The sequence below is a fragment of the Perognathus longimembris genome, unplaced genomic scaffold (assembly GCF_023159225.1).
Source record: "Perognathus longimembris pacificus isolate PPM17 unplaced genomic scaffold, ASM2315922v1 HiC_scaffold_5290, whole genome shotgun sequence".
NCBI lineage: Eukaryota > Metazoa > Chordata > Mammalia > Rodentia > Heteromyidae > Perognathus > Perognathus longimembris.
The window spans coordinates 236,907-261,174 of record NW_025960701.1 but is presented as its reverse complement, the minus strand read 5'-3'; the positions used below and the strand labels follow the sequence as shown (position 1 = coordinate 261,174).

General features: G+C 59.6%; 1 protein-coding gene across 2 annotated transcripts in view; it reads right to left on the bottom strand.

Moving 5' to 3' along the window:
* Positions 1 to 24,268, bottom strand: part of LOC125345086 (solute carrier family 12 member 7) — a 48,754-nt gene that overhangs the window by 22,267 nt on the left and 2,219 nt on the right. For both annotated transcript variants that reach the window (XM_048337329.1, XM_048337328.1), the window contains exons 2-10: positions 10,755 to 10,849; positions 10,210 to 10,332; positions 7,685 to 7,831; positions 6,552 to 6,606; positions 4,711 to 4,841; positions 4,258 to 4,499; positions 3,501 to 3,712; positions 1,630 to 1,797; positions 307 to 405 (exon numbers count right to left, since the gene is read on the bottom strand). In XM_048337329.1, the coding sequence (XP_048193286.1) occupies positions 307 to 405; positions 1,630 to 1,797; positions 3,501 to 3,712; positions 4,258 to 4,499; positions 4,711 to 4,841; positions 6,552 to 6,606; positions 7,685 to 7,831; positions 10,210 to 10,332; positions 10,755 to 10,849 (1,272 nt within the window). The remainder of the gene's footprint in view (positions 1 to 306; positions 406 to 1,629; positions 1,798 to 3,500; positions 3,713 to 4,257; positions 4,500 to 4,710; positions 4,842 to 6,551; positions 6,607 to 7,684; positions 7,832 to 10,209; positions 10,333 to 10,754; positions 10,850 to 24,268) is intronic.

Sequence of the window (24,268 nt, the reverse complement as noted above, 5' to 3'; positions counted from 1 at the left end):
AACACAACGTCTCCTGAAATCTCAGCTTCATAAAAGAGACGGCAGCTAGTGTCTGCCACACACTGTCACGTGGTGGCTGTTATGAATGCTGGCCGCTCAGGTTGTATGCATGACGTACTCTCACACATCCGATCACGAGGAACCTGAGGGGCTGCCAGGCTTTATCCTGCGCCATCACATCGCTGGCAGCCCCAGCGTGGGGGAAACGCTGTGGTCAGGACCGACTACCCCAGGAGAACCTACAGCCGGGGTCTGCACAGGCTGAGGCTAGACCCATTCCTCCAGCACACGAGTCCTTAAGGATACAAATGAACGACGTGGTCACAATGGCCAGGATGGTGCCTGTGGGGATGGACTTCTGCGCATCCTTGAGGTCGCCAGAGCGGTTGGATCCTGCCATGATACCTGCAGAGCAGACCAAAGAGCCAACAGTGCACAGCAAAACCCAACCGTGGCAGTCAAAGGAGTCCCAACCGCAGCTGAGGGGACGGGGATAGAGTGAGACTAAGACACAGACAGAGACAGAGCTAGAGCAAACACCAGAGATAGGACAAGACGGACACACGGAGACAGAGTGAGACTAAGACACAGACAGAGACAGAGCTAGAGCAAACACCAGAGATGGGACAAGACGGACACACGGAGACAGAGTGAGACTAAGACACAGACAGAGACAGAGCTAGAGCAAACACCAGAGACAGGACAAGACGGACACATGGAGACAGAGTGAGACTAAGACACAGACAGAGACGGAGCAAACACCAGAGACAGGACAAGACGGACACACGGAGACAGAGTGAGACTAAGACACAGACAGAGACAGGACAAGACGGACACACGGAGACAGAGTGAGACCAAGACACAGACAGAGACAGGACAAGACGGACACACGGAGACAGAGTGAGACTAAGACACAGACAGAGACGGAGCTAGAGCAAACACCAGAGACAGGACAAGACGGACACACGGAGACAGAGTGAGACTAAGACACAGACAGAGACAGCTAGAGCAAACACCAGAGACAGGACAAGACGGACACACGGAGACAGAGTGAGACTAAGACACAGACAGAGACAGGACAAGACGGACACACGGAGACAGAGTGAGACCAAGACACAGACAGAGACAGCTAGAGCAAACACCAGAGACAGGACAAGACGGACACACGGAGACAGAGTGAGACTAAGACACAGACAGAGACGGAGCAAACACCAGAGACAGGACAAGACGGACACACCGAGACAGAGTGAGACTAAGACACAGACAGAGACGGAGCAAACACCAGAGACAGGACAAGACGGACACACGGAGACAGAGTGAGACTAAGACACAGACAGAGACAGAGCTAGAGCAAACACCAGAGATGGGACAAGACGGACACACGGAGACAGAGTGAGACCAAGACACAGACAGAGACAGCTAGAGCAAACACCAGAGACGGGACAAGACGGACACACACCCGAGGGGACAGACTGAGAAGAGATGGGATAAGGTGGATACACAGACTGAGATGATACATGGAGAAGACACAGGACAAGACAGACAGACAGAAGGGACAGATGAAGAGACAGGACAAGGTGGACATACAGACACAGGGGACAGACAGAGACGCTGGGGAGAAGAGCTCACCTGTGACGGAGGGGAAGTAGATGCCGACCAGCAAGGTGAAGTAGGTCATGATGTCAGTGAGGACGTACGGCATCCCGCTGGGCCGGCCCTCCTCAGGCACAGGCACCGAGGGAACGCCCTTCTTCTCCACAAATGCCCCCTTGTCTGAGTATGTGCCCCACAGGTTATCTGTGGGGAGAACAGGCCATGCTAGAAGCCTCCTCCGGGGATTCTGAAATCTTCTCTCCCAGCCTCGGGGTGGCTTGCTCTTTTCCCATGGCTTAGAGGACACCTGACTGGGGACGACATCTGAGAAGCCACCTTCGCAAACCTCAGTGTGAGGTTCTGGCATTGAAGGGCCTCGTGCGGTGCAGCCATCAATGTCCTGCAGTCCACAGTGCAGGCCCTGGGCAGCCTTACAGCGCTGCAGAGAGGACAGGCCCTGGGCAGCCTTACAGTGCGGCAGAGAGGACAGGCCCTGGGCAGCCTTACAGCACTATAGAGAGGACAGGCCCTGGGCAGCCCTACAGCGCTGCAGAGAGGACAGGCCCTGGGCAGCCTTACAGTGCGGCAGAGAGGACAGGCCCTGGGCAGCCTTACAGCACTATAGAGAGGACAGGCCCTGGGCAGCCTTACAGTGCGGCAGAGAGGACAGGCCCTGGGCAGCCTTACAGTGATACAGATAGGACAGGCCCTGGGCAGCCTTACAACACTATAGAGAGGACAGGCACTGGGCAGCCCTACAGCGCTGCAGAGAGGACAGGCCCTGGGCAGCCCTACAGTGCGGCAGAGAGGACAGGCCCTGGGCAGCCCTACAGCGCTGCAGAGAGGACAGGCACTGGGCAGCCCTACAGTGATACAGATAGGACAGGCCCTGGGCAGCCTTACAGCGCTGCAGAGAGGACAGGCCCTGGGCAGCCTTACAGTGATACAGATAGGACAGGCCCTGGGCAGCCTTACAGCGCTGCAGAGAGGACAGGCCCTGGGCAGCCTTACAGTGATACAGATAGGACAGGCCCTGGGCAGCCCTACAGTGATACAGATAGGACAGGCCCTGGGCAGCCCTACAGCGCTGCAGAGAGGACAGGCCCTGGGCAGCCTTACAGCACTACAGAGAGGACAGGCCCTGGGCAGCCTTACAGCGCTGCAGAGAGGACAGGCCCTGAGCAGTCCTGGCCAGTCCCAGGGCAACCTTACAGTGATACAGAGAGGACAGGCCCCGGGCAGCCCTACAGCTCTGCAGAGAGGACAGGCCCCGGGCAGCCTCAAGAGCCATAGAAGTACCTCAGGGACCTGTGTACAGGCCACCCCCTTGGCCTCCACTCAGCTACATCCCTTTGGCCTCCCAAGAGACTCAGGGGCCACCTTCTCCTGCCATCTTGTCCTGCGGAGGGCTAGGTGCCTGCCCCCTCCTGCCCACACAGTCTGGACAGAGTCCTCAGCCACCCACTGGTGTCACGCAGAATCCCAACCACACACATGAGTGGACAACCAGGGAACAAGCACTTGGGTCCTCTGAGAACTATTCCTTTCCTAAAAATGTCAGGGCAGTCAGTGGGAGCCACACTTCCACATCACAGGGAAGTATGGGTGAGTAAGGCTAGTCACCGCCTGAGGGTTACGTTCCTGTTCACCCACCCCCCGCACCGTTACGATATCACAAAACAGCAACTCTAAAGCTGCTGGCTGGCCTGGCACCCCTGACTTGGGTCACAGGGGCAGGCAGGGCCCTCCTGGGCTGGTTGGCAGTGCTGGGAGGTCAAGCTCGGCCTTAGGTCCGGCTGGTCGGGAGCCCAGGGCTTAGCCAGGCAGGAGCCGCCAAGGCCTTGAGACACAGCTTCCACCAGGGCAGAAATCCCAGCCGTCCCCGGCAGAGACCGGCTGGTGCTCACCCAAGAAGACACCGCTGGCCACGCCAGGGATGCCCTGCACCTCGGTGACGTTGTTCTGCACAAAGTACTCGTCGCAGGCAGCACTGAGACTGGAGCCGTTGCAGAAGAGGCCCCAGAGGGCGGTGGTCACCGTCCCGTTGCTGATCACCTCTACCTTGGCACAGACGTTGAAGCTGCGTCTCGACAGCGTGCGGTTCCCCAGCAGACAGACCCTGCGGCAGGAGGGGGCGGCTCACCCCAGCAGCTTGGACTCCCGTGAGGCTCGGAGGTGCCACCCTGCGCCCAGGCAGCATCCAGCCAGGCCCCTGCCACCTCGGGAGGGAGCTCCGGCCCACGGGCCTTCAGCCTCCTCTGCCATCCCGGGGCGCTCTCGGGGAGGAGGGGCTGGAGTCTCAGTGGGAGTGTTCCCCCCCCCCACGCGGGACCCGGGGGGGCTGAGGCTCCACACAGTGAGCAGCCACCTCCCTCTCAACCACAGAACCACGAGAGGATGAAGAGAGCTGAGCCTGGGAAGGACGGGAGCCGGCCACACGGAGCTCAGCCACCTGAGTCACCACACGTGGGGCCTTCGCTGACCTCCCGTCCACACAGACGCGACCGGGCCTGCCACACACGCCGAAACCACCCGCAGGCCTGATCTCCTCAGCCAGCTTCCATGAAGGAGCCCCGGGAAGGAGCCGGTCCAGGAGGCCCCTCCCCCTCCCCCTCCCCCCCCCCCAGAGAGGGCGAGGCCGACCCCAAACCTCCCGGGACTCACGGGATGTCAGGCGGGTCGAAGGCCGTCTTGATGACGCCAGCGTAGATGGCCAGGATAGAGAGCACCACGCAGGCCAGGAAGACCAGGGCCAGCTTGTTGACGTACTTCACCCCCACGAAGACCACCACAGCCATGAGCACCAGGGTGCAGCTGCCGTAGACGCGCATGTTGTGCAGCATGGCGGCTGCCTCGCCACCCGCCCCCTCCGCCTGGAAGATGGCCGCGCTCGGGGAGATGTAGGTCTGCAGGAGGAAACCCAGCTGTGGAAAGCCCGGAAGACACGGCTGCCCCGGCCCTGGCCCTCCCGCCCCCCCACAGCCCTCCCCACACCTGGACGCTGTCACCCAAACCCAGCCAGGCGGAGACGGCCGCACGCGGCGGTGAGATCTTGGGGCAGTCACCCGGGAGCCAGGGGCAGAGAACCCGCGAGGAAACCGCTGCACACACGCTCACCAAGAAGATCTCGATGGTGCCCAAGATGTACATGGCCCCCGCAAACGTTGTGCCCAAATAGAAACAGAGGCCAACAGCCCCTCCAAACTCGGGCCCCAGAGACCGAGAAATCATGTAGTAGGAGCCTCCGGCTGCAAACAACACCAGGAGAGAAGCGGATCAGGATGGGCCCTGTACAACCAATGCTGTGCACCTAGGGGGAGGAGGAGCACTGTCTGGGTGTCCAGGAGGAGGAGGAGCACTGTCTGGGTGTCCAGGAGGAGGAGGAGCACTGTCTGGGTGTCCAGGAGGAGGAGGAGCACTGTCTGGGTGTCCAGGGGGGAGGAGGAGCACTGTCTGGGTGTCCAGGAGGAGGAGGAGCACTGTCTGTGTGTCTAGGGAGAGGAGCACTATCTCTGTGTGTCTAGGGAGAGGAGGAGCACTGTCTGTGTCTCTAAGGGGAGGAGCAACACTACCTGTGTGTCTAGGAGGAGGAGGAGCACTGTCTGTGTGTCCAGGGCAAGGAGGAGCACTATCTCTCTGTGTCTAGGAGGAGGAGCACTGTCTGTGTGCCTAAGGGGAGGAGCAACACTACCTGTGTCTAGGGAGAGGAGGAGCACTATCTCTGTATGTCTAGGGAGAGGAGCACTATCTCTGTGTGTCTAGGGAGAGGAGCACTATCTCTGTGTGTCTAGGAGGAGAAGCACTGTCTGTGTGTCTAGGGAGAGGAGGAGCACTATCTCTGTGCGTCTAGGGAGAAGAGGAGCACTATCTGTGTGTCTAGGGAGAAGAGGAGCACTGTCTGTGTGTCTAGGGAGAAGAGGAGCACTGTCTGTGTGTCTAGGGAGAAGAGGAGCACTGTCTGTGTGTCTAGGGAGAAGAGGAGCACTGTCTGTGTGTCAAGGGGGAGGAGGAGCACTGTCTGTGCGTCTAGGGAGAGGAGGAGCACTGTCTGTGTGTCTAGGGAGAGGAGGAGCACTATCTCTGCGCATCAAGGGAGAGGAGGAGCACTGTCTGGGTGTCTAGGGAGAGGAGGAGGATCACTGTCTGGGTGTCTAGGGAGAGGAGGAGGAGCACTGTCTGGGTGTCTAGGGAGAGGAGGAGCACTGTCTGGGTGTCTAGGGAGAGGAGGAGCACTGTCTGTGCGTCTAGGGAGAGGAGGAGCACTGTCTGTGTGTCTAGGGAGAGGAGGAGCACTATCTCTGTGCGTCAAGGGAGAGGAGGAGCACTGTCTGGGTGTCTAGGGAGAGGAGGAGCATTCCCTGGGTGGGTCTAGAGGAAGAACTCGCTCTATAAAGTACAGTCTCAGCCCATCCTCAAATACCACTCAGAAAATGCTTGAAGTACGCCTGTGACTAGCTTTTGGAAGAGAGGCTGAGGCTGAAGGACAACAGTTCAAGACCACCCTGAACGACATAGGACGTTCCTGTAGAGGGCCTGCGTGTGTGGTGCTGGGCCAACTCTATCAATCCGCCACCATTTCCAAAGCCAGGCAGGGGAGCAGGGAAGTTGTTTCACAGCCGTCTGGAAAGCCCTTGTGTGGCTGGTGCCCACAGCGTCCATCCCAGCTGGCTGATCTTGAGCTCCGACCCCCAGACCCGGGTGACTCCAGGAGGTCAAGAACTTCTAGGAGTGCACCTGTTCCTGAGAGCCAGCTGCAGACTGGACCCCAGTCGTGCATGCCTGCCAGGCTAGCTCAGCCTTCCGCAGTGGGCAGCACAAGAAGGCACTCCTTGCAGGGCCATTCCTGGGCCCACGGTGAAGGTTCGGGCCACCGTCACCTGTAAGGCAGCCCTGTACCTCCCTGTGAAAAGGCTCGTTTACACCAGCTCCAGAGCCACAGGTGGCAGGCAGGTGCTTACCTGGGACAACACCATTGGTGGCGATGGCGCTCATGGAGATGGCCGTCAACATTGTCTATGAAGGGAAAGGCGGATCTTCAGGGAAGGCACAGCTGAGACACCCGGGGCATCTGACCCTGGGCCATGCCCCTGACCACAGCGAAGCTGCTGAGGCCGGATGAGACCAGACCCCATGGTACACCAGCGTTCAGCCCTGTCTCCCTCAAGCCGCAGGAAACCTCCCCTTCAGACCCCACGGCGCTCGCTCGAAGCCCTGGCTCTGCCCGGGTGCCCAGGGGAATTCCAACTAGGCGTCTATCACCCCCAGGAGGGATCAGCCAAGAGGACAGCCTGGAGCAGTGGTCCAAAAGACACTCCTTCGCAGCTGCATTGTTTGAATTCTTTCCTAAAGAGAACCTTCTACCTGTCCTCCTCAATACAATAGGAGAAAGGAAGGAAAGGAGGCTGCTAAGGGGTCTGGGGCACAATTAAAAGTAAAGCAACTGGCGTTAGCGGCTCATGCCGGTAATCCTAGCTACACAAGAGGCTGATATCTGAGGAATGCGCTCAAAGCCAGTCCCATGGAGACAGGCAGACAAAGCCAGCGCAGGCAGCAAAGTTCAAGAAGCTCTTATCTCCAATTAACCACCAAAGAGGTAGAAGTGGAACTGTGGCTCAAGCGGTAGAGCACCATCCTTGAACTTTAAAAGAGCCCAGGGATAGCACCCTGACCCTGAGTTCAAGGAGGACTGGCGTGCGCGCACACACACACGTAAAGCAGACGTTTAAAAAAAAAAAAAGCAGAGCTAAAGAGATTCCATGTGACAGGCCCATGGGAGGCGCTAGGTCTGAAGGACTGAGCTTGATGTCTCTCTAGAACCAGCACTGGCTTGCCGGCTCTCTCCAGCATGCAGCAGTATCCTGCTGAATGGCAAGAGTGCCCTCTGCAGCCCCCAGCCGGTGCCCACCCCAGCACACCCGCTGGGCTAGCAGACAGATGCAGCTAAGAAAGGTCAGCCCGGGCAATGGCTGTGCGTGGCAGGAGGGCCGGGGCAGCCCTCTTCCCCACAGCCCCCCGACACAGAGGGCAGGGAGGGCCCCGGCAGCCCCCCCGCAGCTGCTGGGGAAAGGCCTGGGCGGCCACCGTGACTCACACAGGTGCAGCACATGGCCACGATGAGGAAGGACTCCAGGACGCCAGCCGCACCCACAATCCACGTCAGGCGCAGGAAGAGGATCACACCCAGGATGTTCTGCAGGCAGGGCAGGTACACGCCGATGAAGGTGCCCATGCGCGGAGCCTGCAGAGAGCAGGGAGTGAGGGACCAGGAAGGAGGAGCCCCTGTTCTGCCGGCAGCCCCGCCCAGGAGCCCCGCCGAGCTTCACCCAGAGGTCTCAGGAACAGAGGGGCCCAACAGAAGGATGGGGGCCTGGTGAAGACCCCTGACACGTGACCATGTCCCACAGGAACTGAGGCTCCAGGGTTCCAGGGCAGGACCTCAGCCACGGGCCGGGGGAGGGAGGGGCGAAGGGCGGGGAGAGAGGGGTTGCTCCCCTCCCGGCACAGAGCAGAGGAAGTCAGCTATCCAGCCCCACTCCCCTCCACTGGGGAGAAAGCTCAGGGGGCAGTGCAGCTGAGGCCGACGCCACAGAGACTGCCTGTCGTGATGGAGCTCAGTGTGGAAGGAGAGCCAAACACGAGACACTGCCACATAAACTACAGAAGTCACAGCCTGACCGCACCCTGGCAGAACCATGCCACTAGGGCTGCAAGGAGCCCTCCCCTCCTGGAGCACAAGGATTTCAATGACCACGTGAAGGGGAAATGGCACACCTCTCCACAGCCAAGCAAATCAATTGGACCCAAGATGAACGACGTGGCTGGAGTTGGCCAGCTGCCCTGCCCCATGCTGCCTCCCTCCACAAGAGCCGAAGACACCTGGCGGAAGTCTGGATGACAGCCAGCATCGAGGTGGCTGCTGTCAGGGGACACGCTTGGGATCGCCCCAGACGTGATGCCGAGGAGCCAGCCAGACAAGGACAGGTGTCCCAGCAGGAAGCACACCTCCACGCAGTGACGACACCTTGCTGAGAAGGCCTCTCCCTGGGTGACACTGGAAAGGCTGCTGCAGAGCAAAGCCTTGTCCAGAAACCTGCAGAGGACATCGTGAAGCCTGCTGGGGGAGTGGCTGAATCCTGGCGCCCAATGAGCATAGACTGCTGACTGCAAACGCAAGAATATGCCGAGAATCCCACCGCCAAAGGGCAATGAAGCTGCCCAGGCTGCACGCAGGACCTGCCCCCGAGAGCTCGATCCGGCAGCGGGACTTTGAGTTCCACTGTCTGAAACTCAGGGGTCCCACAAGAAGTTAGCCCACGTGGAGCTGGGACAGAAAGCCAAGGGGCTTCCACCGTGAGCCCAGCAGCGAGTGTCACACGAGTTCGGAGTGGCCACACGTCAGGAGTGGCCAGCAGCTGCTTCGCACCCTTGGTACTGTCGGATCTAGATGCTGCAGCCACAGGCAGAGGAGGGAAGTCTTTCTAAACTCTGCAAGCCGGGCAGACAAAGAAAGGTCTTTGGGATTTCTCAGTTGCATAGAAGTGCGAAGGTGTGTGTACAGTATCGAAGCCAGCGGCAGACTTACAGACTGGCACCAACGAGCCCCACAGGTGGACCCGGGAGTCCTCCTCGGGGGCACATGGGCTGGGAAGTGCCCCGTGCACACGCCTTATCTGTGGCCAGTATCTCCAGGTGCAGTGATGGCTCCGTTCCCGGATGGTAGGGAGCCCACCCCTTTGCCCTCTGTCCTCTGCTCTTAATGTTGTTTTCTTAGCAATTGCTTTTCGAGGACTTGCTCCTAAGCAATAAAGGCGAGCTGCCTGCCCTGTGACTCTTCGATGTGTATCTGGAGAGCCACACCTTCCTGCCAACTCCTACGCTGCCCACGGAGCTGGGCCAGTCGTCATCTCTGTGAGAGCTCGAGCATTAGGTGCAGGGGAATAAAAACACCATTTCAAAACCTGTGGCTGCCCGGTGCTCAGCGCTGAGGCCCACTGCCCGGTGCTCAGCACTGCCCACTGCCCGGTGCTCAGCGCTGCCCACTGCCCGGTGCTCAGCACTGCCCACTGCCCGGTGCTCAGCACTGAGGCCCACTGCCCGGTGCTCAGCACTGCCCACTGCCCGGTGCTCAGCACTGAGGCCCACTGCCCGGTGCTCAGCACTGCCTGGTGCCCGGTGCTCAGCGCTAAAGCCCACTGCCCGGTGCTCAGCACTGCCCGGTGCTCAGCACTGCCCGGTGCTCAGCGCTGCCCAGTGCCCGGTGCTCAGCACTGCTCTGATCATCCAGAGCTACAGCAGGGGCTGGCTCCCAATCAGGGGTTAGGAAACAGTCACAGGATGGTCGGAGCCCAAGCTCCGTTCTCAGCACCCACACCCAAACGTCATCTGCAGATACGGGCCACAGCCAAGGCGTCCACTAACATGAAACAGAGCAAAGAAGACCCCTCGTGGAGAAAGGGGCTGGACTTGACAAGAACTCCTGGGGAATGTATTCTCTGCTGGGAAGTGAATTCTCCACTCGGCCTGCATCCCGGGTCCCCGGAAAGATGCTTGACGTAGTTGAGAGCGTGTGCACGCACACGCGCGTATGTGTGCACGCGTGCACGCGCACAACAGTACCTTGGCCTCCCGACGCCGGCTGTCCTCATCCTCCTCGTGTTCCACCACGCCCTGGCTCAGGTTGGTGTAGGTGGCCAGCTTGTTCAACAGTGAGGACACCATGGGGTTGCTGTCCATCTCCTCCTGTGTGCACAGTACCAGCCTCAGGCAGGTCTCCAGCAGATGCCCTGCCCAGCATGCCCGCCCCGCACCAGGGCCACATCGGGGCTGAGCCCTCAGAGGCCCCAGACACCCGGGCAGCAGGTCTGGAATCGGCTGAGCCAGGCAGGAGGGAAGGACTGGGGCTCCGAGGAGCTCTCCAAGGCTGAAGCCTCGCTACCCTCACAGAGCCTGTGGAGCACGACTGGCCAAGGCCAGCCAAGGCCTGCACCGTGAGGGACCCCTCCCCATCGGGGTCATCCCCCGAGGCCTGGCCGGGCAGTCCTCTCCTGGGACTTGAGCTCCTCCTCACTCAGTCTAGGGACCCTCAAGCCAATGATGCTTTGTTTCTTCACAGGAAAGTCGTTCCCTGCCCTTTCCCCTGGGAGACAGTAAATTGAAGTTACCTCAAAAAGTGCCATGTTCTTTCCTTCATAATAACTTTCTCTTTCCATCTCCACATTGTTGATGAACGGACTGATTTCCCTGGGAGTCCCATCTCCTGTGGGAAAAGATTTGGGCCAGTTTTAGAAGGAAGCTGTGGAGGGCAGGCACGGGCTGGGCAGGCGTGGTCCCCACAGGCCCCTCATCTGTGGCCACAGCAAGGAATGCTTGTCTACTACCACACTCTCCCTCTGCTCACGCACCCAAAGACATTGGTGCACCCCTAGACCATGCACAATTTGTCCTAAAACCAAGAAGCCCAGCCTCACCTGCACAACTGGGGCAGCCAAGAGACACAAGAGAGCCTAGCCCAGAGACACAGGAGATTCCTAACCAAGAGAGATAGGAGATCCCTAATCCAGAGACAGAGCAGATCCTAGCCCAGAGACAGAGCAGATCCTAGACAAGAGACACAGCAGATCCTAGCCCAGAGACACAGCAGATCCCTAACCAAGAGAGATAGGAGATCCCCAACCCAGAGACAGAGCAGATCCTAGCCCAGAGACACAGGAGATCCCTAACCAAGAGAGATAGGAGATCCCCAACCCAGAGACAGAGCAGATCAGATCCTAGCCCAGAGACACAGCAGATCCTAGCCCAGAGACACAGGAGATTCCTAACCAAGAGAGATAGGAGATCCCTAATCCAGAGACAGAGCAGATCCTAGCCCAGAGACAGAGCAGATCCTAGCCCAGAGACACAGCAGATCCTAGCCCAGAGACACAGGAGATCCCTAACCAAGAGAGATAGGAGATCCCCAACCCAGAGACAGAGCAGATCCTAGCCCAGAGACACAGCAGATCCTAGACAAGAGACACAGCAGATCCTAGCCCAGAGACACAGGAGATCCCTAACCAAGAGAGATAAGAGATCCCCAACCCAGAGACAGAGCAGATCCTAGCCCAGAGACACAGCAGAACCTAGCCCTGGGACATAGGAGATCCCTAGCCCAGATCTTAGCTCAGATCTCCTTGCTTCAGTTAACCCCCCTGGGAAAGGTGACTCACAGGCGTTTGACCCTGGGAACTCAAACTAGGGCAGACTGCAGGACACTCGCCCCACCATCCCGCGGTCCCACCAAAGGGACTCCCGCCCTGGGAGAGGGCTGTGCTCTCTCTGGCAGGAACAGCTGCGGGGACCGGGTCTGGGAGTGAGGGAAGGGTGATCAAGGCAGGGCAGGGGAGAGAGAAATACCCTGGCAAACAGAGGGACTGGAGGGTGACAGTAGTGGGCTGGAACCCCCATCTGTGCCCCCATCTGTTCACGAGCTTCCAGCCCGTTTCTGGGTGCAGGGTGGACGTAGGTCCTGTTCCCAAAGGCCCCGGGCTCAGGCCTGGATGCCCAACCCGCCGAGGGACAGTGGTGCTGGCTCAGCCACCCAGCGAGCCAGGAGGGGTGACGTGAACCCCAGCACACTGAGGTCCTGTGCCACGGGTGAGCAGAGGGAGGAGCCTGAGCCGCCTGACCTCTTCCACCACAAGACCCCAGCAGCCTCTCTGCGCACAGCGGACGTCCCCTCGGCGAAAACTCAACAAGAGCTCCTATGTCCCGGCAAATCCGGAATGCCCGCAGATGTCAGAGACAAAGCCAGAAATGCCCGAGGCAAGCCAAACTGCTGTCCCAGTGGGCACAGGCCAAGCAAACCATGCCGAGCCGGTGCTGAGATGAAAGTCAGGCTGGGGTTTGAACTTGGGGACTCACACGCGCCAGGAAGTGTTTACCCTCTGGAGCATCGTTCTTTAGTCTGTTTTGACTTTAAACTTTCACACTTCAGGCAGGGAAGGGGCTCAGACTTCCCAATCCGCTCAGGTTGGGGAAACAGGCATGTTTTCCTGGTGCTTCCGGGGACAATGTCGAAAACAACACAAAAAACCCAACTTCCGCCTCTAGGATCTGAGGACAGAGCCAATCAGCCCAGACAGACTCATCTGAAGACTCTCGTCTCCCATTCACCCGTAAAACACCTGAAATGGAGGAATGGCTCAAGCACCAGTCTGGAGCAGAAACAGTTAAGCAAGAAGGTGTGAGCTCAAGCACCAACCAGGGCACAAACAAAAGTCAAAACTTCCAACAAAGCAAGGGACTCCGTCTGCAGACGGGCTCCAGCCACCCGGGGGAGAGGCTCTGGTTTAAGATGTGGATACTGGGTCTGAGTGGCTCCATCTTGTCCTCACTGTCATCTTGGCTTCTCAAGAGATGAAGGGGAGTTTACACCCATTTCCAAGAACTGCAGAAGAGATGTCAGGGAACTACGGAGGTGACCTAGGTTGTCCAGAGAACTGCAGGTGTGTCAAGGGTCCTTAAGCTCCAAGAAAATCCTCAAGTTCCAGGAAAGTCTTGCTCCAGGGAATTCTTGACCTTGATCGCCCCCAGTTGTTCGCCCCAGATAACCTTTAACGAGCTTGCTTTTGCTAGGACTCTTCCTCCTACCAACCACGGTGTGGTTTGGGCCCCTACAGGCTTTGCACGGACTGCATTCTGGGCGGCACTCTGAGTTCTTTGGGGTGAGTCCCTCAGTCACCAGTTCTGTAATGCAGGCTCCCTCCCTGCCTGCTGGACCTCAGAGAGTGACGCCGACCCAATTCCCGAAGAACACTTGGACCTCCGCTTTGAGGTTCAAATACCCCAAATCCCGGTGGATTAGGCTGGCCTCAAGGGTGACTTCTGCCTGTTGAGAGCGCAACTGGCTTTGTAAGTGATCCCACCTACCACAGCACTGCTGCCCCCGGGCGGCCCTGGCCGGCCCGCCCGCAGCACCGAGGCTCACACGGGCTGCAAGGACTCCAGGGTGCCTGAACTCCAGGAGCTGACGCACATCCCTGACACTCGCTTGGCCTCTTCTGTTCTCAGCAGACGCCTGACCCCGGCTCGAGTCGTGAACTCCACAATCAAGGCCATCGGGCCAGTACACAAAGGAACACAAAGCACAGCCCTGAATTCGATAGGAGCCACTCCCAGACCCCAAAAATGTGGCGCCCAGTTACGTGTTCAACACACAACGGGAGAGAAAGAAGTCAATGAGGCCACAGCCTAGAAGTGGCCGTGCTGTAAGCAGCCCTTCCCTCCTGAGATCTAGCAAGACATCTCGCCCAAGACAGAGGAGCCCTGGCCAGCCCCCCCGCCCCCCACTGGCCAGTCACACTGCCCAGGAGAGAGGCAGACTGAACAGAGCTCCAGACGGAAGGGGCCAGCGACGGCACACAATGCAGAACCCCCGTTTCCTTCCTGCCGGCAGCCACGGGAGGCTACCGGGAACCCTAAGAACGTCACACTTTCCTTGTCCATTCCCAGTTACCTACTCCCTGCTGCAGAGATACGGAAAAATAAAGTGCTCGTTCTTAGGAAATGTACCTAGAAAAGGCCTTGAAGTGACTATATACCTCCAAACAGGGCAAAGTGCGTGAGAGAGACAGCATGAGAGGCAAGGGAGGCAGGTGATGGAGGAATAAGGAAGGAAGCCCGGAGCAAAGGTGGGAAACTGAGGCAGGTAAGCATGCAAATCCACACTGAAGTCTGAAGTCAAATTAAAGCCAGCTTTCAGAATGAAATACAAATATATTCAAATAAAAAGGACGTTTCCAAAGTGTCTACTGTTAGTCACGGGTGCTCCAGAGACTGAGACCCCCAAGGCCTGTCCATTTCCAGGCTCTCAATCTCTGAGCTGCCACTCGGCGTCCTTCCGTACAAGTGATCAATTAGAGATCAGCGACCACAGGGTGAACGCTCTGTGCTCTGTAGACTGAAGGGTCAGCCAGAACACATGTGCGGGCACACCCTGGCCACAGGGCTGGCTGTGTGTCACCGGCTCTACGGGCACAGAGGACTAGGGAGAGACCAAGGGCCAACTGCCCTTGGGAGGGGACAGATACAGGGTTTCAGGTCCTCCCTCTACAAAACCAACCTCTAAGCCTATGACCTTGGACAAAGTCACCCCGCAGAGCTCAAGTTCCCGGTCACCAGGGAGAGCCAACATGAAGGGCATGGGAGGCAAGTGAAACCCTCCAGCCCAGCCAGGAGCCGGTCATCCTGGTGTTCACCAGAGACGCCTTGCTCACCTGCCACGCAGGGAGAACCACATCGTTCTCGGGCTCTCACAGCTCAGCCCTGCACCTCCACCTTTACAGCTCACATGATGACAAAGAACCAAAGCCCGGAGCCCAGAGCAGCAACCACAAGCTGCTGGCAGGAAAGGAGAAAACAACACAGGAAATGGCTTATCCAGGCATTCGGTCACTGCACAGAATGACCAAGAAGCTGGAAATCTGGCCAGGGTCAGGCTTCAGAGGCTGGATGGGGGAAAGGAGGCGGGTTGTCAGCCCCGCTCAGGAGAGCAAGCAGAAACAATCAACAACAAAAGTCACAGTAAAGACACGCCACCAGAATTGCAGTATACAACCCACAGGCACTTACTGCTCACCTCGGGGGACCAGTGCCAATCCTTTAAGGAGAAGATGTTTCTCTGTTGACTAAAGTCACCCGGTCACACCAAAGCCATGTGGAGATAGTCTCTCCATGGGAAGAGGAGAGGTCTTTCCACAGGGTCTCAACAGAGCTGGGGAGCAGATGAGAAAATGCCCGCGGACTCACACCTGAAATCCTAGCTACTCAGAAGGCTGAAACCTGAGGATCACGGTTCAAAGCCAGCCTGGGCAGGAAAGTCCATGAGACTCTTATCTCCAAAGAACCACTAGAACACCGGAAGTGGCACCGTGGCTCAAGTGGCAGAGCACTGGCCTTGAGCTGAAGAGCTCAGGAACAGGGTCCAGGCCCAGAGTTCAAGCTCCATGATCACCACCACCACCAACAGCGTGCCCAGCGACACCCCACCAGCCCGCCCCCGAGGGGGCATCCAAGTGACACCCTGGGCTCTGCCTGAGCCGAGAAAAGCTTAATTAAAAAGCAAATGCTTCCATCGGAGCCAGTCTCCTAAGTTTCTATCAAGACGAATACTCCTACAACCTGCTTTACGATCTCCCCTAGTTACTTTTAAATCTAATAAATACACTCAAGTTTCAGTCTATATGTCCTGAGACACCATGCTGCAATTAAAGTTTGCACGGAAGACATCCTGATTTAAACACACGCGCACACACACACACGCCTGTGCACGCACGCACACAACTCAGGAATGACCAGGCCTGCCTGCACCCTGCCCGTCCAATCCTTCCTGCACACAGAGCCTCCTGTGGCAGCGAGCATGACCTGGGGGGAAGGTGCCCACAAGCAGGACTAGCCCTTCACACTCACCTGGACGCATCACCAGACATAACCGGCCCGGGCCCCTGGGCGCAGGGGAGGGCAGGGGAGCTCCCGCTGAGACCTACCAGGTTCTGGGACAAAGCCACTCACCTATGGTGGCATCCCTATCCCCGTCCGTCTGCATACTCATGCTGACTGGAAGGATCCAAGGGTAATCCTGGGCCAGGAGGCAGGGAGGACCCCTGCCAGTGCCTTCCTGGACTGGGTCGTCCAGGGCGCCACCGCCCAGCCAGCAGCCCCTGCGGTGCACGGCACTGTGCCGGAGCGGCCTCTGCCAGCCACACAAAGCAGAGGGATGGAGAGATAAGGAAGAACGAACGGGTGACCTGGATCAGGTGTCCACCGCCAGGCACTCAAACACAGCCACCACCGCCAGGGCTGGTGGGAGAGCACCTCCAGCCGCCTTCCGGCTCCAGCCAGGAGCCCTCCCCAGCCAGCCCTGGTCTGTGATGGAGAGGCCCGGAACCACCGTGGGTCAGAGGTTTCATCACAGTGTGGCTGGCAGACCATCATATCACAATACCCCTCTCTCTCCTCCCCCAGAAAGTGGACCCATTTCCGAGGCGCCTTCACATTTAAGAACTAAAAACGCTCAACTTGCCACACCGATGGAAACACTTTTGAAACCCCGATCCACTCTACATTACGGAGGACGTGATCTGCAATTTGCTGTTTGCACTCAAAAGGCTGAGGTGAAATTCACCACTCAGGCTGAACCCAGAGCCTCCAAATTGATACGCGCTGAAATCCAGAAAGTCATAGGGCCACGCCATTCCTCTGAACACAGAATGGAGCACTGGGCAGGCACTGCGAGCCGACTCGCTCTGGAAGGCTGGGAGGTGACCACAGAGGTCAGTCCCAGTCCTAGGGGGTCTGGCCACACCCTGCCCTCCACCGCACACCGCGAGAGTTCTGGCTGCTTCTGTCACTTGAGAAACGGGAACACCTTTTAAAACAATGACCTTCAGCCAACAAGACTCACAACAGAACAGAACAGGCACGCAGAGGAGGGCCTCTTTCATGGAGTAACCAGAGGCTGGTGGCCACTTCCCAGAGCACCCAGTGCCACTGAGTCCACAGATCCACAGGCCATGGAACAAAGAGAGAGAGCTCGGGGTTCCTCTGGATCACAGAGGGGAGGCTGTCTAGCCCCCACTCCTGCACTTGTATCAAACTGCCCTGACCTTTGGCCTCTAGAGGGCAAGGCCTTGTTCGGGGGAACTGTCAACAAAGCTGCTTACAGGAGAGATACTGACTCCCCCAGGCTCCAACCAACAGACGCCACGGAGGCCTGGTAGGAGCAGCTGGCAGCCCCACGTCTCAGGACCACCGGGCCCAGGCCACACACAGCCACTTCCTGCAGTCAGGTCTCCTCACAGCCTCTAAATGCATATTTAATGGTGTCAGGGTAACCTGAGCAGCAATCAGCTCCCGGGCGGGCCAGGCCCAGCCTTGGGGCACTGGCCGCCGCCGCCAGCGGTGTCCAGGCAGTACCTGCCACTCCTACCCGGGGCCCGGAAATGGCGGGCCCGAGCAGAAACCAGCGCAGTTACCTCACGGAGCACCACACCAGGTCCTCCTGGTGTAACCAAAGCAGCTGGTCAGTGGGCCAGCCCCGAGCACGGCCCCGGCCGCACAGAGCAAATGCTTCAGGAAGCCTACGGTGGCTGTGGTGAGGCCCTGACCTCTGACACGGTACTCCTGCTATGAAGGCGTTAGCCGGGAGAACCGTCAGTGAAAATCTCGCTGTCATTTTCCACCTCTGCATCTTGTCATGAAGACGATCCCACGCTCCCTGCCAGCCAAGGCCCCATGCATCTTGAAGCACACAGCCAGGGCCTGCAGGCTTCCAAGCCCCCGCCTCCACAGGGCCCCTAGACCCACACCTTGCCCGGACTCCAAGGTGCCCAGGATAATCTGGGCGGACAGGTCCTCTAGCGGCACGTTTCTGCCAGCCCAGACGTCCAGAGCAGCTCTGAAGATGCCCAGCAGGCTGCTCTGCACAAGTCACAGTGAACTCAGGCAGTCGCCGCCAGCACGGTCAGCTACCGCACCTCTCCAGACAGAGCATATACACACAGCATATGCTCACCCACACGTGAATCTGCAGTCTGCGCGGGTGCGTGGACATGTGTGCACTGCTCATGTATGTTCTGAGACTCACACATGTACACGTGTTCAGCCACTCGTGATATGCAGCAGTCGGGAACACATGTGCACCAGATACCACAGCACACACAGCGTATGCTCATGAGTCTGCACATCTGTGCACGGGCACATACACGTGTATGCATTGCTCATACATACTTAGAATCACACATGAACACACATTTCATCCACTCATGACATGCAGCAGTGGAAAACACGTGTGCATGAGACACACCATACTCGTGTGTGCATAAATCTGCACATGCATATACATGCATGCATTGCTCCTGCATGTTCTCAGAAACATGCATATCCATGTGTGCCCGTCTGCCTGTGACACGTACACACTAGTCACACACTCATGTGCAGATACAGATACATTTGCACACGTGTGCACACTCACCCATGTACGACACTCGTGTATGTGATTAACCCACACAGCAGCACACACACTTGTGCAAAGCTCCAGAGGGCCTATGGTTCAGACCACACCACCCGGGGGGCCTGGTGTCCAGGCCCACAGCGCTGGGGCAGCCTGTGGTCTGGCACTTCCTGTCTGCAGGGCGTGACCCTCATGAGGAAGGCCTCTGGCAACCTCACTCCTGATGTGCGGGTCCTGGGCCGGCCTCTCTCCTCCTCAAAGACCGCAGCAGTGTCAGAGCTGGGGGGGGAGGGGGGCCACCAAAGAACGGGCAGGTCCCCGATTACCCAGGTGCCTGGGACCCGGGACAAGGTGAGGGCATGAAGGTGGAGGGGAGGCCCCCACCTGCCACGAGCACCGCCATCCAGGCACCAGCGAGGCCCTCCCAGGGGTGGCTCCTGTTTCAGGCCGTCAGGACTGTGGTCCAGACCCTCCACTAAATGGAAAGGAAACTTTCCCTGCTCTGATTTCCTGCTCACTCAATCCTCCCCAGTGACCGTGAGGCGTTCCCTGAGCCTCCCGGAGAGGCCGGCCCGACCCGCCGGCGCCACAGCCCCACAGTCAGGGATCGAAGAGGTGAGACGCCAAGGCCACCTCTGGTGGCCCAGTTCCTGGTGAGAGGACTGAGGCACAGAGAGACGCCAGAGCCTCCCTTTCATGGCCCCTGGAACGTGGAGCTGGACAGACGTTTCCTAAGAGAGGGGCTGGGCATCCCTGGACACGGGCCGTGCTCCCACACGAGGTCAGCCACAGGACAGCGGGCACCGGGCCCGTGCGCAGGGCACGGGGGTGGGAGGCCCACGGCTGCATCTCAGAGGCCACGGGACGGGCCACACTGAGAGCCCAGGGCAGCCCAAGCAAGGCTCACTACAGACACCGGAGGCACGAGGCCACCACTCCTTCAGGGCCCTGGGAGTGACCCACAGGGGCTGTGGGGGTCTGGACAAAAGAAAACACAACGCAGGAAACAACACTGCCAGTCCACCCCAGCCACTTCCTTCCAACAAAACTGGCCAGGAAGGAGGAAAGAACCCAGGCCTGGCCAGGGAGCCGCCTTACTTCACTCACACATCCGAAGGAGACCCCAAGACCCCAGGACAGCCACACCGGCCTCCCTTTACTCTCACACACCCCAGGGAGACCCCAAGACACCAGGACAGCCGCACAGGCCTCCCTTTACTCTCACACACCCCAGGGAGACCCCAAGACCCCAGGACAGCCGCACAGGCCTCCCTTTACTCTCACACACCCCAGGGAGACCCCAAGACCCCAGGACAGCCGCACAGGCCTCCCTTTACTCTCACACACCCCAGGGAGACCCCAAGATCTCAGGACAGCCACACAGGCCTCCCTTTACTCTCACACACCCCAGGGAGACCCCAAGACCCCAGGACAGCCGCACAGGCCTGCTTCGGCAAGCACAGCTCCTGCCTCCTCTCTCCCCAAAGGGGACTCCTTGACCAGCCGCTACCAGCAATCCTGGCTGCAGGCTGGAGGACGCGCGGGGGCCTAGGGGTGGACACGCACTGGCCAGCCACAGGCGCAGAGCTGCCCCGCCCCAGCCCCCGGTGCTGAAAGGCTCTCTGCACAGTCCAGACCCCACTCCTCTGCATACAGGAAGGCCGTAGCCCTCGGTGCTCTGCTCTCAGAGGCTGGCTCTGGTGAGGTCCAGGGCAGCTTCCACGGCCCGGGCACCCCACCCTCCGACAGCCCAGAGACCATCTGTCCATCCTGAGGCCCAGCCCCGGGCCCTGCTGGTCACTGGCTGCACGCGGCTCCCTCTCTTGAAGCCCCAGAGGGACTCCTCTAGCAGCCACCTGCCAACCCTGGGCAGGTGTCGGAGCTCCATCCAGCCACAGGGAACCTGGGCTGAGGTTAATACTTAACTCTGAGGCTCACTTTGCCCTCCGGGCTTGGTGTCTTTCCAGCCCTGAAGGAAGGAGCCCGGGTGGCTCACCGCAGGGCACTCCCACTGCGGGAAGCTACTCTGGGCCTGGAGGGCAGAGTCCCCCCCATAGCCCGGGAGGGCAGTGGCCCTGGGCGGGTGCCTCAGGCTGCCCAAACCAGGAACCTGGACCTGCCCGGGAAACCTCGGCGAGGCCCTGCGTTCCAGGGAGCGCGGTGGTCCGGGGTCCAGCAGGCTGAGCCCCTCACAAAGCACCTCAGCTCCCTGGCCCGCCTCCCTGAAAGGCGGTGGGCGGACGTGGCAGCACCCCCATGGAGGCCTGGGACTTCCCACGCCACAGCACAGACCCCACACACCGTCCAGCAGGGGCAGCCCTGAGCCCCCCCTCAGATGCCCCTCCAGACTACCCAGGGGCCGGAGGTCACCCCCAAATCCAGTCACGCCGGCCACACGGAGGGGAAGAGCCACAGCCTCCCCCCACCCACCCCCGCAGGTCTCAAAGGCTGAGAGGGCAGGGGTGTGCTCCCCGCTGGTGCTCCTCCAGCCTGGCCTAAGGCCAGGCAAGCTCTCAAACCACACATCGGCACAGACCACAGGGACCTCAGGCAGCCCCAGGTCACCCCCAGGCAACCCACGCTCTGCGCGGAGAGACGTGTCAACATGCTGAGCACACGGAGCACCCCACCACACAGGCACACACGCGTGCGCGCGCGTCTTCACGCGGAGCCATCCTCCCGGGAGCGTGCAGCTGAGGAGGGTCTGGGGCCCGGCGGCCCGGCCGGGAGATGCTGCAGCCCCGGGGCAGGCGCACCTGCTCCTCAAGCCCCACCGGGCAGGCACAGGACCGCCCTGGCAGGCCCCGACTCGCTCCCCAAGCCCGTGCACCCTCAAACTGCACAGCCTCCACCTGCTCTCGGCAGCGGCAGCCCCCCCACGCGGGCCTCCCCAGCGACCCACCATCACCTTCTCCCTCACCACGCCCTTGAAGGACTCTGGTGACCAGCGCCGGCAGGCCCAGGGGCAAGGCTGACCATGCCTGACCCCCAGAGCCCCTCCCTCGCAACGACCACCTTTGGCACTTCTCTGAGCGGCAACCAGTCCTTCACCTACTCAGACACCCACCGATTGTCTCACAGAGGACCCGCCCTTCTAAGCCCACGGCACAGACGTGCACACGAGGCACAGGTGTGCACACACAGAGGACCCGCCCTTCTAAGCCCACAGCACAGACGTGCACACGAGGCACAGGTGTGCACACACAGAGGACCCATCCCTCTAAGCCCACAGCACAGACATGCACACGAGGCACAGGTGTGCACACACAGAGGACCCATCCCTGTAAGCCCACGGCACAAGTGTACACACACAGCACAGGTGTGCAACCATTGCACAAGGCATGCAGACAGCGCACAGGTGTGCACACACATGCACCCTCCTCCACGTGCCCACCGTGAGCTTACAGCCTAGCGTGTGAGGGAAGGGAGGAACCTGCAACCAGGAGGTGGTGGAGTCTATGGTGGCTATGGACTGGTTTGGGGCGGCCAGCCCCCTGGTTATGCTGTTTCCTGGGTGGCTATCTTCTTTGCTGGGACCTGCTCAGTACACAACCCTTCTTTCCTCTGGGCTGTCTTCTTTTCATTCTTGTGCCAGCGTGTGTGCTTGAACCCAGGGCCTCGAGCTCTCGCTCGTCTTTTGCCCAAGGCTAGTGCTCCCCCACTTGAGCTCCATTTCTTTCGTTTCTTTTGCTCTTTAGTACGGGGGATCAACCTCACGGCCAGCGGCCGGGCACTGAGTCGCCAGCCCCTCCAGCCCACTCTGATGTGAAGAATGCAGTACACAGAGCGTGTTTTGTAACCGACCCTGGTCCCTCTGCACACGGCTCTCACAACCCTCAATGCCCACTTTCCAAGATTCCTGACATCACGGTGCTGTTGACGGGACGGTGGGGGGCGGGGCACGGCTGAGTGACCCTCCGGGACGACCTCGGGGAGGGGGGGTGACACCCCTTCCTAACCCCCTGGGAGAGCGGCAGCCACGCTTGTCCTTGATCAGGACAGACTCTGGAAGCCTGTGTTCTAACTACTGTTTCCCACAGTGACCCTAGGCTGCAGGCGTGCCTCGCCAACATCCAGTCACCAGCAGCCCTTGAGGCAGCTTGGGGCACTCCAGAGTGCTGCTTCCAGGGTACCCCCAAAACACAAGTGGCCTACCACAGACCAGCACCCCCAAAGGACAAAGGTGGCCTAGCGCTGACCCGACACCCCGCAAGTACACAGGTGGCCTAGGACTGTCCCAGACATCACACAGGGACAATGGTGGCCTAGGACTGTCTCTGAGTCTGTGAGGAGATGGGGTGAGCTCTACAGATGGAGGCAGGAAGCACCGCCCCCCACCCCCAGGCCCCACACAAAAACCACCACAGCACACAAAAGCACAGGGAAGGGATCCAAAGGGGGGCTAGCAACCAGTCCAGTGGCTCTCAAAGCCATCATTACCCAAGGGTGACGGGCAGCAGAAGGGCAGTCCAGGGAGTGAGGGCTACACAGAAAACCTTGGAGGGCGTGGATAGGGACAGGTCAAGGCCCGCGTCCCTGCCCGGCTGTGGCCCTGCTCAGGAGAGGAGCATCCACTCACCAGTGAAGCAGCCTCCTGCCTCCACGAAGGACCCGTTTCATGCCATCTCTGAAAACATCACCACCCAGAACTAGGAATCAGCACGTCCTCCCCACTTCTAGAGGAACCTCACAGTAAACAAAATGCGGTTCCGTCCTGCACAAGTGTGAAGAGGCGGGGTGCCCGTTCAGGGGCAAGACCCAGGATCCCTCCAGAACACAGCCAAACAGCGAGCTACAAATGAGGAAGCAGCGGGATGTGGTGGTTGCAAGACCTTAACCCCAACACGCCAGACGCAGAGGCGAGAGGATCGCAGCCGGAGACCAACCAAGACAAGCTCAGTGAGACCCGGTCTCAGAAACAGAACTGGGTGGCTGGGTAGCGTTACGCACGCGCACACCAAGGGCAGGGCCCTAAAAGGGAGGAAGCCACGAGCCAAGTGTGGGCAGCCCACTCTGCCCGGCCACATAATCAACGTCCACTCATCTGGGGAGCAGCTGGCTCCGCCAAGGGGCCCCAGAAACAGACACACACCACTGGGGTGAACGCAGACCGCCACAGTCACGGCTCTGAAGAGCCAGCGCAGGCCGCCCGCCCGCCCGGCCGCTGCAGCAGGAGCAGTCGGGGCTCAGCCTCAGTCCAGCCGGCACCGCGGTCCTAGAAGAACTCCACTCTGCCTGTCCATCATCTCCCTCTGTGGAACACAAGCTGCAGGAGGCCCAAGGGGCTGCTGGCTCCTTCCAGCCCCAGGGGACACAGGTTCGGAAGGCCCCTTCTGGACCCCGCGAGGAGCACCCGGCCCTCCCCTGCTCCCCTGGCACACCTCACGGGGCCTCCCAAGCTCACGTCCCCACCACTAGCACCCAGGAGGCCTGGGGAGGGGGGGAGGCTCAGGAGCCCCAGGCTCTTCCTGGCTCGTGACCACGCCCTGGCCTGGGACCCGGCCTCCACAGAGCCCCCCACCCTGAAGTCACTGGTGCGGTCACATGCACCAGTGGGTGCAAATGGGGGTCCTTGTTAGGACACAACCAAGATTCAAGACCACACAAGTTCACTAACAGTACAGTGGCAGAGTTCCCCAGACTCCATGACATGCAGGGTGCGGAGCCGGGCCAGTGCCCCAGGGTGGA